The sequence below is a fragment of the Triturus cristatus genome, chromosome 1_2 (genome assembly GCF_964204655.1).
Source record: "Triturus cristatus chromosome 1_2, aTriCri1.1, whole genome shotgun sequence".
Taxonomy (NCBI): domain Eukaryota; kingdom Metazoa; phylum Chordata; class Amphibia; order Caudata; family Salamandridae; genus Triturus; species Triturus cristatus.
The window spans coordinates 733,737,251-733,750,285 of NC_140580.1; the positions used below are offsets into that span (position 1 = coordinate 733,737,251).

At 43.1% G+C, this 13,035-nt stretch overlaps 1 protein-coding gene across 1 annotated transcript in view; it reads right to left on the reverse strand.

Annotated features, from left to right (window-relative positions):
• The window catches only part of LOC146867919 (protein-arginine deiminase type-2-like), a 692,226-nt gene that overhangs the window by 73,890 nt on the left and 605,301 nt on the right, over nt 1–13,035 (reverse strand). Inside the window, exon 13 of the mRNA XM_085608647.1 lies at nt 8,844–8,937. Coding sequence (XP_085464773.1) covers nt 8,844–8,937 — 94 coding nt within the window. The remainder of the gene's footprint in view (nt 1–8,843; nt 8,938–13,035) is intronic.

Consider the following 13,035-nt stretch of genomic DNA (forward strand, 5'->3'; position numbering starts at 1 on the left):
TAATGATTTTAATTAATTGGACAATAAAGAATATATATATGGAATGTTCTTTGGGTTTAATTGGTGTTCACACATTAGACTTTAGGGCAGATTTTCTTGGACTTTGAGGGGTATAGACCTCTGCTCTATTTTTGTTGTGTGGCTTTATGCTATGCATTGCCTTGATTTGGAGAACTTCTGCTAGAGTCTCCACAAAGCTGACACCTTCCTGCTTTCCCTGATTAAACTAGATTTCCCTAGCTTTTCAACTTTAGCATAGGACTAGTTTTGGTGACTTTAGATTCATTCTTGCATAGATGGGAGGATCGAGATCCGTACACTGATCATCACATTCTATTTCATATCTTTTGTATTGCTGCAACTGAATTTCTGTTATGCCTTATGCTACTAAGATTTAATTTATGCAATATTTAGGTTTACCTTTGGTGATTCTGCCTCTTTATAATATGTTCTTGAGATTCATATACATCCGTTTGGCCCTTAATTTGTAATAAAACTCATTGAACTTTACTTAACGATTCCTGGTCCTTAATGTGTGGCCAAATGGGTTACACTGTAAATTGAATTGTTTGACTAATGTGAACTCCCCTTTACATCTCCGGCACCTATAAAGGTTCATCACAGGATAATTGGTAAGACAGGTCCAGTGCTCCATCAGATGGTAGCAGAATGAGGATGGCTAGTTACTGAAGAAAGAAGAGTTAGAAGGAGAAGTTACTTACCTTTGGTAACGCCTCATGTGGTAGAGGGTTAGTCTAGACGCAGATTGCTTACCTTAGAATTCTCCCCAGGCACCAGACTGGATACAGAAAAGTTTTCCAGCATAACCTCTGCGTGTCGTTGAGGGTGGTGTGTGACTCCGCCGTGGTGTCGTCCACCGGATGTGATATCAACAGAGTCCATATAAGCCCTTCCCCGACGCACTGACATCAGTTTCTTCTGAGACTAATTTACGCACCAAAACACAAGCCACCATAGGAACTGGCTATGGAAACAGTGTGTCAAAAAGATAGATATATCTTTGACATAACCACTACAAGTGGTAACATACTATATAACGAATCAACCACCACACGTGGTAATGTACATAATAATATCAAGAAACAGATCTTGTAGGTAAGAAGAAAGCAGTTTGCAGAACGGGGAGTATGGGTAGGTCAGTAAGGAGTCTGCGGCTAGACTATGTTTCTAACAGATAAGGCATTACTGAAGGTAAGTAACTTGTCTCTCTGATAGAGACATCTAGCTCCTGATTCCTTACCTTAGAATTAAATACCAAAGCAACACCATCCCTGCAGGTGGGTCTGCGAACTGACCTTACCAAAAGATCCGTACATAGAACCAACCGGTCTACTGAAAGACAGAAAAGACCAGTGGAGTGAGAAAATCAGGTGAAAAGGAAAATACACTTCACCATAAGCAGCGTGGAAGAACCACACACATTAACAGTAAATAAGAGAAATGGGGATTTATGGGTAAGCAGTAAGTATTATGACTCTGCACATTGCCCAGACCGAAAGTGAGAATTGGAACCATGAATTACTGAAGCCCGGAACAACAGGGCCACAGGAACCATAACAGAGCAAAGCGCTGCGTACCAGCAGCTATTGAGACTATCTGGGGTAAAAACACCAAGAAGAAATCTCGAACACATGTACAGAAGAGGAATCACGAGGCATGCCTCCACTACAAATCTGCAAGGACAAAACAAAAACAGGTCTTTTCCTGGGAGAACTCCAGACAAAGGAACACCACTAGAAACACCCAACAGGGAGAACCACAGAGTGCTGGAGAAGAAAAGCAAGGCAAACAAAACAATTAAAAAAATTATCTTGAAAAGGTGACATGGAGGCTGTGTTACGAAAAGACATATAGATATATCAACATTGCAATACAGATATATATATACCTATATCCAAGACATCCACATGTCCATAGACCATTGCCATACCGATAGTGGATAATACAGTGATATATAAAATATAAAGATGAAAGAACAAAAGCAGAACCACGCTGACGTACATGAACAAAAGTAGTATAGGGCTGAGCAATCAGCAACATAGTACCAAAGGAAAGAGAGAGAGAGAGAGAGAGAGAGAGAATCACACCCCTCAACAAAAGAAAAAGAGGCAAAACTTTAAGAAATTATGGGGCATATCAACAAGGGCTTCATCTCTGCTTTCTTGGCTTTAAAAGCCAAAAAAGCAGAGATAAAACTAGCGCCCTATCAACAACAGGGTGCTAACACGCAAATTTGCATGTTAGCACCCTTTTACTCTACGCTTCCCCTTACATCTCTAATGAGATGCAAAGGGGGCGTTCCAGAGTAAAATAATAGAAGAAATGTCGCTAAGCGACATTTCTCCTATTATCAAGAATGTCGCTAACCCTGTTAGAGACAAAAAAAGCAGCGCTAACCGCGGTTAACGCTGCTTTTTTACGTCTGCTAATTTTCAGACTTAGCCATGATATCCTATGGAAGGAGGATATCATGGCTAAGTTTGCCTGTCCCTATCAACAAGGTAACGTGTGATTATCGCTGGGTTTCCAGCGATAATCTCACGTTAGCCTGTTAGCGTGTAGATTTTTATCGCTATTGAGATAAGCGTTGCTAATAGCACGCTATCTCAGCGATACAAATTCACGCTAGCCGGCGATAATTATCCTCACGCTAAGAGCGCTGAGCGATAATTATCGCCGGTTGTTGTTGATATGCCCCTATGCTAGCTAATTAGAAGCCTGAAAAAGGCTGGTAAGAACCATATCCCGAAAGAAAGCAGCAAGAAAAGGAACCTTGTGATAAAGAATACAAGGGTGAGCTGGGCCTAATGTATGCCAAGGTGTGTGAAGATCAATATTAGAAGGTAGAGACCGTCGGAACGGTGAAGGCTAACAGACAAAGCAGAGGCCAATGAAAAAGTTAAAAAAAACATTGTCCCATAGGGAAAAGAAGCTGCATAAAGCATAAGGTCCAAAATGTTGAACCAACAATGAAAAAGCCAATCGAAAGGAGAGGCAAGTGAAATAAAAACAATATAATTCATTAGAGGAACAGAAATTCCATATAAAGCAGGAATCATCAAAATTAAAGGAAAGAGAAGGGCAATCACTTGCAAGCCCTGAATGAATGGAAAAGCACGTGCCAGGACCGAGTCCTGTGCATAATATGCCAAATGCAGTGTTTAATTTACGCAACTACAGTAAAAAGAAGCGAAAATCACCACAAGTGGGAAGAAATCACTTACTGAAGAAAAGAACTCCAAAAGTGACGGAGGTGGCAATAACAGATTCCTGAAGACAAGGCTATACGACTCCTTATAGCACAACCGAACAGAACCGTCTGTGAAAGAACAACCAACCTTACAGGACAGGAAGCCCACAGATGGAACCGTTGGTTAGCAACCAGTAATAAAAATCCATATTCTGATGGATGAAGACATTAACCTACAAAAGGAGCATGGTGAGAGAAGAGAAACGTAAGCACCTTGATGCAATACAGAATAAAAGTAGCAAGGAAAGCTATGTTGCATATATGCAACAATTGTGCTTAGGATCTGACGGAAAGAGTCAGAACAAGGACACGAGGCTGGTCGTAAAAGGAAAGAGAGATAGAGAATCTGAGACTCTCATGCACGACCACACAGATAAAGAATGTGGAAAAGAACACCAATAAAGGAGAAGACAGAAGAGAGGAAATAACACTCCATAGCCTGCTGAAGAAAGGTGAGAAAGGTCGCCGAAAGAAAATGGGGCCACAAGAGAAAAAGATGTCCCAACAGATATCACTGTTCAGGCCCAGAATGTGGATTGCCAAGTAGAGACCCTACCAAACGTTCCACAGCTCCAGTGAAAATGCTTTATCATAAAGGGTTCTACCTGAGAGAATCAGAAGAGACTAACGATGCACCCATAGTGGCATCTCAACAAATTGTACACAACTTTCCCCAAGGGTAAAAAAAGCAACAATATCCCATAAGGGATAGCAATTTAATAATAAGAATGTCAGTATGACTACTGCAAGTGCCCCTAAGAGCAGGTAACACAGGTAATCGATCCGTTCAAGAAAGAAATACCATTGAAAATATATTTCTAGGGTGAAGACCCCTTCAGCAGAGATAACAGAAAAACCTATTTTATAGGTAGTAGACCCACATAAGGTCACAAAGACAACCTGTCATTGACAGGGTGAATTCGAAGAAGAATAAGATCAGTAGAAGTAGGAACGCCACGCCGGGTTACGTGCTATACAAAGCCAGCCCACATAGGGCACCTCCAAAAAGCGTAACAGAACACAGATGCAAGTCAGTGACACAACACAGAATAACAAGCTGAACATCAACAACTAAGCTGTAGAATAACAATCAAGATTGAGTGAAGGAAAACAGAGCTAAGTATCTGCACTACCCCGACTGTCTCGAAAACGGCGCAGAGCAGTGTCGGCATGGGCGCCAAATAAATGGAGGCCATCAAAAGGCATGTCAATTAAAGTTGATTGGACTGACTCTGAAAACTCTATGGTACGAAACCGACGCAACACCACAGAGGAAGTCATGGCACGGCTAGCCGAATCAGTGGTGTCCATTCCACACCAAATTATTAATTTAGCAGCCTGCTTCCCATCCGAAATCAACTGGGCCAGATCGTTCCGTTTAGCATCCGGAAGTGACTGCAACAGCCTTTCCAAAAAATCTCATAAGGCATGAGAAAAATGTCCGAGGACACAACATGTTTTAATGGAACGTTAAGCAGCAATGGTGAAAGAGAAAATATGCATTCCACAAGAGTCCTGTCTCCAAGAATCTCTGTCAAGCGGAATATGAAGCAGACCAAATCTTGAAAAGCCATAACGACCTGCACCACAAAGCTACAGTGTGTCAGGTGGTGGAGGAGACAATCCAGATCAGTGGTGGCAGGCCGGGTCTTGTGGGCAGTAGTGAGGTCCACAAGAGCACCAGTATTTTACTTAAACTAGACTCCTAACAAAACATCATGCAGCATTGCACAAAAGCGCTATACCGGCTCAACACCCAGGCCCAGGTGAAGAACTCCAATGAGGGGATCCATAGACTTTGCCACCGAAGGAGGAGAAAAATCTGAAATTACAGCCACCCTTTCCAACATGTCTGCCAAAGAAGAGCTGTCCTCCATGGCCAGGCCAGAAGCAAAAAGAAGGCCAAAAGCAGGGGAAGACTCTAACCTGCTTGCTTCACCCAAATCAGCAATCCAACTATGTACCATTGGAAGATACACAGCCATTGGCTGTATAATCCCAACCCCTTCCTCATTTCTACGAATAACTGTTTCACCAAACTCTGATGCATTGGCTCTGCACCGGTCATCGATTGACGCCGATCCAGCATTGTACCGACGTCGAGAAAAGAAAGTGGAAGGACAGAATGAGGCGAGGGGAGGCCAATGTCGCAGGAGCGAGCCCTGAGGGTCGTGTCCCGGGTCATGCAAAGGTTCCAAGCCAGAGTCGATCGGCGCCACAGGAGTGAGCCCTTAAGCCAAGTCGGAGTCGATCGGCGCCATATACGTGAACCCCGAAGAGCTGTGCACCGGCATCGATGTGTATAAGGGCCTAACTTCAGCCAAGGGTGAACTTGCTGGTGTGGGCATAGTCAAAGCACCTGTCACCTCCTTAGGGCCCAAAGGCACCCCAGGGGAAGGTGAAGACCCAAAGATGACATGGAGAGCACAATAGTAATCTCTCATTTGGGTTTGAGTCGCCCTGATTCCAGGAAAGGCGGGAGGCGTAGGAGAGACTCTAGCACAGGGTCCTCAGCTTGAGGGTGTGAGGAGCGATGGGTAAAGTAGGCGGGGGATGTTGTGACGTCGACCGTTTTCGACTTACCGCGGTACGTCGACAGCAAGCGATGTCTCGGGAACGGCTCCTGGAATTATGTTAAGTATGACCTCTAATTTTATCTGCCTTTGGTCTCAAAGCTGTCCATTGGTAGGTGAGATGTGGAAGAGACATAGAAAACGTGGCTTCGCCTTCTTCAATTCCATGCTTTGTTTACTCCTGGTGTCTGGCCTACCACCCTCTTGCTTTGCCTCTCCACCAACACCCAAATTAAAAAAAAACTAATTGACATCCTGCCACCTGCCCGCATCACTTCAGTATTATCCACCTCTCCTCCTTTAAAATATTCTAAAATGCGTATCAAAAGAAGGTAATGGTGGATACAGGGGTCGCACATCAATATTAAAATATAAGCAGGCTACAAAGTAAGTTTGTGTAGTAACATAACATGAAAGAGTAGACTTGGTGCCACTCAGGGTAAAAGATACCCCACTACCTTGGCTGTGGAAAACATAAGTAACAAGAAGTGGCTTGTGAATTAGCTTACAAAAAGAAATACCCTGGCACTAAAAACATTTAGAATTAAATTAATGACAGTTCAGTCCAAACTAGCAAGAAGAAACAGGAGAAGTACTCTTTACACAGGAAACATGGTAAATTTCATTTTTCAAGACATTCATTAATTTATTTGATTAGTATCAAAGTAACACAAAAATGTTACAAGAATTGCAAGGACTGAGATACTTAGATCTAAATAATACAATCAGAAAAAGAAATCTCTACAGTGATGGTAATAGTGATCCAGTCCTTGGTGCAGAAAACGTGAAACAGCCAATACATGTTTCGTCACATCCGTGACTTTTTCAAGGCTTAGGAATATGTGGATTGTTAAGAAGAAGTTAACGGCTCGTCGGTAGTAGGCAGAAGTGATGGGAGTAATTCCGTATGTGTCAACATTTAAGGTCTAAAATTGTGTCTAGGCCACTCCTCATCTTGGTTGCAGTAGCACTAAATGAGTAGTTCTTGATGAACTCATATTTGGAAGTTATATGTCTAGATATTGTGGAAAATGAAGACGAAGACGATTTAGCGCGGCATCTAAGGGGCTATGATAGGTCCCTCATTGTTTAGCCGACCTCACGTAGTAACAGTCTCCTTCCTTCTATACCATATTCTAAAATGCGTACCTGGCTTATTGCCACACAACAGTATGAGTATTTATTTACCTTCCTCTGTCCAAATAAAAAAAACTGGTGTCTAGCCCTCTCACCCCTACCACCCTTTCTTTAGAGAATCCCTCCCCTACTACTGCTCCTAGCTCAACTATTCAAAATAATACCTGGCCTCTGCCACCTACACACGTCTGCGCCTTCCCTCTCCCTCATCATAGAAGGCATCCTCTCTCCTATCCATCGAGCAGAGAGTCAGAGTTGTCCTGACAGGCTCTTTGACAGCTCTGCCAGCAGAGCTTTCTACTTCCCGTTAGCTTCGGTCAGCAGGGAAAGGGAATGTGGCAGCTGGCAGAGGAAGAGAACCCCTGTATGCTCCTTCCTTCTTTCTGTCTGTGGTGACGCGAGAGGCTGTAAATAGGATGAGATCACCCAGCCACCATTACACCGCGTTGACCAAGTCTCTGGGAATCTGGGTACGGTGGGGGAAACGGGAGAAGTGAGTGTTTCATCTTTAACAGTGAGAAATAACTTGTTTTCCACTGTTGCTATGTCAAAGCAGTGAATAACTGGATTCTGAATCTGATATTCATGCTAATGGCTTTCTTTGAGAGCCATAACCAAGGTAACAAAATATAAGTAGGCAACTATGACTACAATGACGTTTTAGACGGAGGGTTTCTGAGAGGCATGAAATGGAGAAGTCTATAATGTTAGTCAACAGAGAGGTAAAAAAACAACCCCTTTATTCTCTCTACAATTCTATGTTGCTTATGGATCCCAAATCTGCACACTACTGTGAACATGCTATTCAAACTGTGCTACTGTAAACATAGAAATAAAACTGGACTGAAACATTCTCCATGCTCCAAGATCGAGCACTGTTGCCGCTTAGATGAGGAAAAAAGCGTAGTTTCTCATTGCTGTGCCATACTTGCAGTGAATACCAGCATTTTGAAAAGCCTGTTGAGGATAGTGGATGGGTATTGGACCCATGTGTAACAATAACTGTGACCTTAAATCCTAAATCAATAATGTAACCTATTCTAAAAAATACGGTAACCAATATACTTCATTAATCATGTTAAGAGTGTTCGCAAACACGCCAACCCTAGATCTCTCACTGGGAGCAACATTACTATTGTGCCCGAGGTTATATACACTGTATGTTTCCGTTCATTATTACATGCTGCTGAAATACTTCTTGCACCATTGAGAAAGCAGGGATGTTCCTGCAAAGATACACCTATACATTGGCACAGATGCTGTGTGTAACGTAGGTGATTTCTGGTGCCCTGTGCTGCATTCACTGTGCCACCTGTTGATTGTGGGGAGGTGGAGAATTGTAGTGCTAAGAGGAGCGAGTGGGAAATACCCTTCGAAAGAGGGACATTTACTCTCCTCGGAAAACGTGATGTAAACTGGCACTTGGTTGGTTGTGTGGGAGATTCTGTAATATAATCCTAAAAGGAAGTAGATTGAACATTCTAGTCTGGTTGTCAGATAAGCTTAGTCCCCCATGTTTATCACTGTACTTCTGTTCTTCTTTAACATGCGTCTACCAAGCCTACATGTCCAGAGGGACATCTTCACCACTCACAGCCTGTTGGAGAACACGTGGATGAAAAGGAAATACAAGATATATAATAGGTTATCATGAATGGACACCACCAGTTTTACAAATATCTTATTTCTAAAATAGTTTTTTTAGTTTATTTCTGTTGATAGATTTTCACATTTCCAAACACATATTCAAGCCTTTGAAACGGAGTATTTTGCCTAAGTTTGTGGTGCCAGATATTTCACATCAGATGCGAGATGCTAGTCACACACGTCGTGTTTTGTGGAAGAGAGTTATCTCAGCTTACCCTGGAACATTGCGGCATCTCCATGGCCATCTTTCTTTTTCTGTTCAAACAGATCGAAGCATGCGAGCGGGCTGGCTAAGAGCAAACGAAAGCCCTAGGGAAAGAAATGAAGACATCAGCCACAAACAGAATTTGACAGATCCAATAATAAAAGAGATTTAATTAGTCGTGGCATAAATTATGATTCTATCAGTATTCCTCCTGTTTTTTGCTTGCCAACAAGAATGCACAACTGTAAGAAACTCGATTATTATTTGGGATTGGTGACTACCCACCTCAAGAAATAATGAACCTGAGCTCAACCCCCAGTGAATGATGTCATTAAACCTCCAGTGTGTGACTACAGGGGAATGGTTTCCCTTCCTCCCATGTGGCATTTCTAATCCCCCAATAGCGTAAGTACCAATATATGAATGGTATGGCGCGCATGCTGACATTATGAAACTATCCATCACTTAGCATGGTATGCTGGTTAGAACTACATATAAAAAACACACTATGTGTGGCATGCTACATGAGCATGTTATGAGTGCATATTGCAAGCTTGCATGAATGCATGTGCATCAGAAACATAATCATTCAGCACAATTGTTTGCGGTATGACCTCCACCTTGGATATAAAGATTAAATAACAATATGAGTGCTTCTCAAAAGATGCAATTTTGTAGACTATAGTTGAAGTCTTATTTTGTGTTCCTTTACTATTTGCATTTCTTTACTACAGGGTTCAAGACCTATTAACCCCTTCGCTGCTAGTCCTTGCCCCCCCCCCCCGTGCCAAGCCTTTTTTGGCTATTTGGGGTAGTTCGTGCCTAGGCCCCTGTAACGTTTTGATCACATAAGGTATCCACGCCAAAATTGCGTCCTTTTCTTCCAACATCATGAGGATTTTAAAGGTACAAAGGGTTTGTTGATTCCCCTGGTGGAGACCCAGAAATTAGCCAAAATACAGATACATTTTGTTTTGGAAAAATTGTGAAAAGGTCCTGCAGGAGAAAGCGTCCAGTTTTTTCCCTGCAAATGGTATCAACAAAGGGTTTGCAGTGCTGAAATCACCATCTTCCCAGCTTTCAGGGACTGACAGACTTTTATCACAAAACCAAAAGGTTTTACACAGTTTGGGAATTTTACTGTGACATAGCCTATTTTTGTTATTTGTTGTGCTTTCAACCTCTTTCCAGTTAATGGTAGAAATGGGTATGAAAGCAATATTGGATCCTGGAAAGCTATACATTTCAGAAAAGTAGACAAAATTCTTGAGTTCAGCAAGGGGTCATATGTGTAGATCCGTCAAGGTTTTTATATAAACTAACAGCTGAAAATAGGAAAAAGTGAAAATGAGTTAAAAAAAAAACTGCCATTTGTGCCAACATTTTCACCTGTATTTTTAATAAGTATGACAGAGTTTTAAAAGCAATATACCGTTGCATCCGCTGGACCTTTCTGGTTGTGGGGATATAAATGACTTACAGGTCTACCAAGAACCCGAGGATCCCAGAGCCAATAACTGAGCAGCGTCTTCAAATGGTTTTTTATTGTGTACCGGGTATATAGCAATTCATTTGGGGGGGAAAACTGTGAAAAATTGGTATGTAAGACACCTACGTATTTCTTAAATGGGAACAACATATAAGAGTTTAGAAACAGTAGCTATTTGCACATCTCCGAAATTGTGGGTACCCATACTTGCATGTGAATTATAGAACATTTTTCACAGTGAATTCTTTTATATACACATTGTCCTGCATTTGGAAGGCAGAAATGCATCGAAAGTCAACAGATAATAACAGTTGCTCTACAATTCTATTTTACCCTAAGTCTCCCGATAAAATGGTACCTCACTTGTGTGGGTAGGCCTCGTGTCTGTGACAGGAAACGGGCCAAAACGCAACGTGGACACTCCACATTTTCACAGTGAAAACAGACCCATATTTTTGCAAAGTGCCTAGCTGTGGATTTTGAACCCTAGCTCAGCCGGCACCTAGGGTAACCTAGCAAACCTATACATTTTTAAAAACTAGACACCCAGAGGAATCTAGGATGGGGTGACTTGAGGGGCTCTCACTAGGTTCTGTGACCCAGAATCCCTTGCAAACCTCCAACGTTGTAAAATAAAACACATTTTCCTCACATTTCTGTGATGGAAAGTTCTGGAATCTGCGCAGATCCACAAACTTCCATCCACCCCGCATTCCCCAAAGTCTCCCGATAAAGATGGTACCTCACTTATTTGGGCAGGCCTACTACCCGTAGCAGGAAACGGCCCAAAAAACAACATGGACACACCACATCTTTACAGTGAAAACGGACACTTTGTTTTTTGCAAAGTGCCTAGCTGTAGATTTTGAACCCTAGCTCTGTCGGTACCTAGGTAAACCTAGCAAACCTATACATGTCTGAAAACGAGACACCCAGAGGAATCCAGGATTGGGTGACTTGTGTTGCTCTCACCAGGTTCCGTTACCCAGAATCCCTTGCAAACCTCAAATTTTGTAAAAAAAAACACATTTCCCCTACATTTCTGTGATGGGGAAAGTTCTAGAATCTGCGTGGGTCCACAAACTTCCACCCACCCCGCATTCTCCAAAGTCCCCCGATACAAATGGTACCTCACTCGTGTGGGTGGGTCAAGTACCCATGACAGGCAAGGGCCCAAAACATATTGTGGAGACATCAAAATTACCTATCACAAAACAACCAGGTTTTGCAAGGGGGGGGACACCTGGACTCAGCGGCCATCTAGGGAAACCTACACATTTCTGAAAACTAGACACCCTGGGGAGTCCAGTGAGGTATGGCTTGGTGGATCCCCTAACGTTTTCCTACCCAGAATCCCATGCAAACCTCAAATTAGGCTGAAAGAAATCACATTTGGCCCACCCACACAAGTGAGGTGTCATTTTTATTGCGAGACCTGGAGGAATGCTGGGTGGAAGGAAATTTGTGTCAGCCTGGAGATCCCACAACTTTCCCACACAGAAATTTGAGAAAAATATGATTTTTGCAGCAAAATTTGAGGTTTGCCCGCGATTCTGGGTAGGAAAATGTTGGGGGGGGGTCAACGCAAGCCATACCTTCTTGAACTCCCCCAGGTGTCTAGTTTTCAGAAATGTCTGGTTTGGTAGGTTTCCCCAGATGGCTGTCGAGCGCGGGACCAAAAACGCAAGTGGCCCCCTTGCAAAACCAGGTAGTTTTCTGATAGGTAGGGGGCATCTGCGTTTTTGGTCCCAGGGTCGGCAGCCATCTAGGGAAACCTACCAAGCCCACACATTTCTGAAAACTAGACACCCAGGGAGTCCGGGGAGGTGTGACTTGTGTGTACCTCCAAAGTTTCCCTCCCCAGAATCCCCTGAAAACTTCAAATTTTGCTGATAAAAATCACATTTTTCTCCAATTTCTTTGTGGAAAAGTTGTGGGATCACCGGGCTGTCACAAATTTCCTTCCCCCCAACATTCCCCCAGGTTTCTAAATAAAAATGGCACCTCATTTGTGTGGGTGAGCCACAGGCAAGGGCCCAAAATGTATTGTTGAGACATCAAAATTGCCTATCACAAAACAATCTGGCATTACAAGGGGGGGGGGGGGGGGGGGGGGGGGGGGAGTCACATGAGTTTTTGGTCCCGGGCTTGGCAGGCATCTAAGGAAACCTACCAAACCCACTCATTTCTGAAAACTAGAGACCCGGGGGAGTCCAGGGAGGTATGGCTTGCATGGATCCCTCAACATTTCCCTACCCAGAATGCCCCGCAACCCTCGAATTTAGCTGAAAAATCAGTTTTTCCACACATTTTTGTGTGGGATCACCATGCCGAACTGTCCTACCACCCAACGTTCCAGTTGTTCTCCAGAGTAAAATGATACTTCACTTGTGGGGGTCGGCCAAAGGCCTGTGACTGGGAAGGGCCAAAAACATAGGGATTAAGGGGATAGCACCGCAAATTCTAAGTGCTACATTTAAAAAAAAAAAAAAGATTTTCTGCATTGGACAGCCACACAAGTGAGATATTATTTTACTCGGGAGACCAAGGGGAACGCTAGGTGGTAGGACATTTGTGCCGGCACAGTGATCCCACACAAAAATGTGTGGAAAAAGTGTTTTTTTCAGGGGATTCTGGGTAGGAAAACTTTGGGGGATCCATGCAAGCCATACCTCACCGGACTCCCCAGGGTGTCTAGTTTTCAGAAATGTGT